At 36.6% G+C, this 5,000-nt stretch overlaps 1 protein-coding gene across 4 annotated transcripts in view; it reads left to right on the top strand.

The window, feature by feature from the left end:
- The window catches only part of eRF1 (eukaryotic release factor 1), a 27,018-nt gene that overhangs the window by 8,004 nt on the left and 14,014 nt on the right, over positions 1-5,000 (top strand). For all 4 annotated transcript variants that reach the window (XM_027375042.2, XM_027375040.2, XM_070131997.1 and 1 more), the window contains exons 2-8: positions 293-449; positions 691-866; positions 1,064-1,191; positions 1,448-1,598; positions 3,058-3,128; positions 3,996-4,115; positions 4,888-5,000. The exon at positions 4,888-5,000 is cut by the window's right edge and continues 17 nt beyond it. In XM_027375042.2, coding sequence (XP_027230843.1) covers positions 349-449; positions 691-866; positions 1,064-1,191; positions 1,448-1,598; positions 3,058-3,128; positions 3,996-4,115; positions 4,888-5,000 — 860 coding nt within the window. In that variant the 5' untranslated portion in view covers positions 293-348. The remainder of the gene's footprint in view (positions 1-292; positions 450-690; positions 867-1,063; positions 1,192-1,447; positions 1,599-3,057; positions 3,129-3,995; positions 4,116-4,887) is intronic.

Here is a 5,000-nt window from a genome sequence, read left to right as displayed (position 1 = left end):
CTTCGGAAAATGTTGCCATTTGATCAAGCAATTTTTGCTTTTTTTCCCCTAAATTTTTTAGTTTTTCAACTTTTTCATGATATTTTGGTTTTTATGGTCCCCTAACTTTTGGCATCAAATATTGGCTTCTCCAAAATTGTTGCATCATAATGTGCCAGAAGAAATAAATGAAGGCATTAAGTTTGTTAAAAAGTGAGAATACATAAAACTTATATAACACAATACTCATGATAATCTGTTTCCTTATTCAATTCACAGTATTATGAACTTTAGAAATTTTTTGCCATTGCAGAAACAAAGAACTGAAAAGTTGGCGGGCAGAGAGCAAGCAGAAACAGCAGCGGCGCCATGGCCACCCAGGGTTACAGTCAGGATGAGTCCAGTGCGGACCGAAATGTCGAGATCTGGAAGATCAAGAAACTAATCAAGAGTCTGGAAATGGCCAGGGGGTGAGTCCATTTTGGATGTTGGTTGATTTTTACATATGAGTTTTGGACTTGTGACAATTTTGAAATGTTTGGTTGATATGAATATATATAATTTTTTGTGTATATCTGTTATTAATAGATGATCATTGTTTATTTTTACTATTATGAATATATGTGCAACTGCATAATTGATATGATTATCTGTATTTAGAATAATATATTTTCAATTGCAAAATATTGAATATATCTCTTTGTTTTTCAGGAATGGCACTTCTATGATTTCCTTAATCATCCCCCCAAAGGATCAGATTGCCCGAGTAAGCAAGATGTTGGCAGATGAATTTGGTACAGCGTCCAACATCAAATCTCGAGTAAACAGACTATCAGTCTTGTCCGCTATCACATCTGTACAGCAGAGGCTCAAACTCTACACTAAAGGTGCATAATATTGTTATATGAACCTTTATTATTTTTTTCTTAGTGTCTTTTATAAGCCTTTTTTCCATTATTTTACTTGAAGGTATCTATATAATACTTTTGGCTATTAGATATGCTTTTGATTTCTTTCTTTTGATGATTTTGTTACTGATTTTTTAAAGAATTTCTTTCAAATTTCAACTTTGTTTCCATCTCAGTTCCGCCCAATGGCTTGGTGATTTACTGCGGTACCATTGTCACAGAGGAAGGAAAGGAGAAGAAAGTCAACATAGATTTTGAACCTTTTAAACCAATCAACACATCTTTGTACCTATGTGACAATAAGGTGAGCAGATAAAGAGGGTGTTGTAAATTCACTTCCTCATGAAATAGCAAATTACTTAGATTAGCTTCATTTTAGTTTTCAGAACCATGACCAGGCTGCTTATTTAGACTTAAAATGAATACCTCACACTAATAGGGATTGGAGTGTTATGAAGAATGATAAGTATACATTCTCTTTGGAATTACTGTAGGAGTTTAAATAATTCTGGTTTTGAATCTTATGGGAAGTCATCTTTAATGAAAAATTACATTTTCAGTTCCACACAGAGGCTCTTTCTGCATTGTTGGCAGATGACAACAAATTTGGCTTCATTGTTATGGATGGTAACGGAGCACTTTTTGGCACATTGCAAGGCAACACGCGAGAGGTTCTACACAAATTCACTGTTGATCTGCCGAAGAAACACGGTTAGAAAATATTCTTTTTGTTCTTTTCATTTTTATTGTTGTTTAACCCACTGGTACAAATCAGTCAGAATGATCCTACTATTTACACTAATTTCCTGATACTTTGGCTTCCTATATGCACCTTCAGGTGCATATAGCTGGTGGAAGTGCCTGCTGCACTATTCTTCATAAATCTGACATACTCTTATGGTGAAACAGGAAATTGTTTGTTAACCCCATGTCTTTACATGTGAACTGCTGTTTAGTAGTTAATCCTACCTTTATAGGATTTGTTGTTCAACATATCAGCGTGTCATCTTCTGTTTTTTCTAATAATAATGGCAGTTAATTATGTATGTTAGGCAGCTGTGCAGTGATGAAATATAAAATAAACTTTAAGTATTCTTTTTAATATGGCCATCCACGAAATTCACTGTACCATTTAAGATGTATGTGATAGAATATTTCGAAATGAATCCTTTATGGTTATGGCTGTTAGATAAGGATTGGAAGCAACATTGCAAAAATCTGTTTTTGAAAGTCCTCTTAAATGTTGAACTAATTTCCCTACAATATAGAGTATAAAGAACAGATAAAGCAATGCACATACTCTATTGCATCTGGTCATTTTTAGTGAATTATAAGTTGTTATTCATTATTATACAATGCAAAGGTTTAACTCTATAAAGAGAAATGTAGCTTCCATTTGTATTCTTAACCTATTGGATTTTTATGTCATGGAAATCACATGCCGAACGTACTGGCAATGGGTTACATAAGTGGCCAATACCCCGGGTGTGCGGCGCAAAGCCCAGTCACGCAGGAACGCTTGTGAGTGGTGATAAGACTCTTTGCCTCCCCTTTGCATTTATTTTGTGTAAACATTTTTAGCTTTTTTGCCATTTTCCAAATTCCGTATATGCCTTGGTTTGCTTTATCCAGATGGGAATAGATTAATTTCCTGGCGCAGACTCCATATCATCACTATGTAGTACATAACTCAGTGGGGAAAAAATGAAGTAACCTTTGCTTATTTGTGTCTCATATCTTTTTTTTTTTTTTTTTTTTTTTTTTTCTTCAAATTTCCTTAATACAACCTGTGCTGCCAGTCACAGTGGCCAGAAATACTATGCTGAGCATGGAAAAAGTGTCCTCTATGGAGCCAGCACTCTCCCAGTCATGGCTTATGTACATTACATTCCACATTCATTTATCAATGGGGATAATGCAAAAGCCACCTTCTAAGCGCCAAATGAGTTTAACCACACTCACACTGTATTTTGGGGAGTCTTTTCAATCACCCTGGCTTACACTCATGATAGCAAGGTTGTGCCACCCGGCCCACTGCCATTTTGTCTAATGATGGCCCTCGACCCAAATATTTCCATGATGGGACGGTCATATGACCCTGATTGTAGGGGTTGATATTGGAATGAGTGAATAAGTTCTTTATACAATATTAAAAACTATGCCCCAACAGGTCGTGGTGGTCAGTCTGCACTACGTTTTGCACGTTTACGAATGGAGAAGCGGCACAACTATGTGAGAAAGGTAAGATCCCTTGTATTTATTCTTGTATCTCTTAGTATGAGGTTTATATCATCTCCCTTTCTATTTGACTTGCCTTGTTGCAAAGTAGATTTGTGTTTTTTACATGAACAGGAGATTGAAAGCATCATCTGCTTACTGGGAATTCTTAATTCAGTAGACTATGAAAGGTAGTTTACAAGTAAATTAGATGTTGATTTAAGATTATGAAAGTACTTTAAGCTTACCATTTAGTTTTCAAGATGAGTCTAACTAGAATAAGCTTGTTCCTGTTTTGATTCACATTCGTATTTCTTTCCACTAACTTCTTTTTGTGTGCCACCTGCACTGTGGAAAGTTGATGATTATGGGTCCCTACTTAAGGCGACGTCGGTTGTGCATTTCCTCTGGAGACGGAGATTGCAGCTGGACAGTACCTGGGTGGTGTCAGCTTCTGCAGAGACTAAAAATGCAGTATGAGAAAACCATACATGGATCCCAATTTAGATTTTCATTATGGAACTAAGCTCTTCACATTTGCATATTTTTCCATTATGTGCTTAGGAAAAAGGGATAGTTACCTATATTGCCTAGAATTATCAGAATTATTTGGAGAAATTGTAAGGTTACAGGTTGTCTTTTTACCTATCTAATATGTTTTCACCAAAAATTGAGATGTTACGTAAGATTATCTTTAACGTTCTTTTATTTGTTAAGATTGAGAAAGGAAATGTAAAAAAAAAAATTGTATCAACTGATATTCCTTACATTGTTTGATTTTTTCAGCCTAAAGGTTTACTTGAAAGGTGTATCATATATAAATGTTGGGGAATGTGGGATTCAATTTTGAGGCACCCAAATAATTTTGTTAAAATGCATTGTCTTGTTCAGGTGGCAGAGACTGCAGTGCAACTTTTCATCTCCAACGACAAGCCCAATATTGCAGGGTTGGTATTAGCGGGGTCTGCAGATTTCAAGACTGAACTCTCACAGTCAGATATGTTTGATCCGGTAAGTTATCCATCTTTAAACATTTTATGGACAATACAAAGTAAAAGTTCATTCAATTATTTAAACAGCTTATAGGTTTTTTGTCTTTGGTTATATGTGCCTAGGTGATTTGAATTATGTGCTTAGGGGAGAAGTGTGGGAGTGTGGGTGCATTCAGGCATGAGTAAGTGAGTGAGTTATTGAGCATGTGTGCATGTGATGGTGAGAGAGGGAGAGAGAGAGAGAGACATGAAGGACTGCCACAATAGGAGCAGCAAAGTAAAAACATAATCTTCCAAATTCAGAGTTCCTCATTCAGAAATTAAATAAGTTTCAAATTATACCATGTCCGATAAGGAACTCTTGCAGAATTCAGGATGTCATTTTTATTCTCTTCCAGTTGTCAGGTTTTCGTTTTGTGTGTTTGCATGGTAGTGTCCATTTTTGTTCAGTAATTGTATAGGTGCGACTATATTTGTAATATGAAATTTACTTTTTTGCTGTAAATACAATTGATCAGATACTATATAACTCATAATGTCCATGCTTAACCCATTCGTCCCGGGTGTCACATATATGAGACACAAGGAAAAAATAAACAGTTTCGGGCTGCCCGCCAGTGCGTTGCTGTCTCGGAGCCGTGCTCCGCGGCAAAAGAGGCGGGCGGCCGGGCGGGCGGACAGACTCCGGGGAAGCTCCGCCCGCCGATTTTGTAGCTTCCCGGATTTTTTAAATTTGGGCTACAAAATGTACCCCGGCGCGGGTGGGTTAATTGCTTTTATTGTTATTACAGAGGTTACAATCCAAGGTGATAAAGTTGGTAGATGTTTCATATGGAGGAGAGAATGGTTTCAACCAGGCCATTGAACTAGCTGCAGAATCTCTGGCAAATGTCAAGTTTATCCA

This window comes from Penaeus vannamei, chromosome 17 (assembly GCF_042767895.1).
Source record: "Penaeus vannamei isolate JL-2024 chromosome 17, ASM4276789v1, whole genome shotgun sequence".
Classification (NCBI taxonomy): domain Eukaryota; kingdom Metazoa; phylum Arthropoda; class Malacostraca; order Decapoda; family Penaeidae; genus Penaeus; species Penaeus vannamei.
This window is presented reverse-complemented; position numbering and strand designations above follow the sequence as displayed.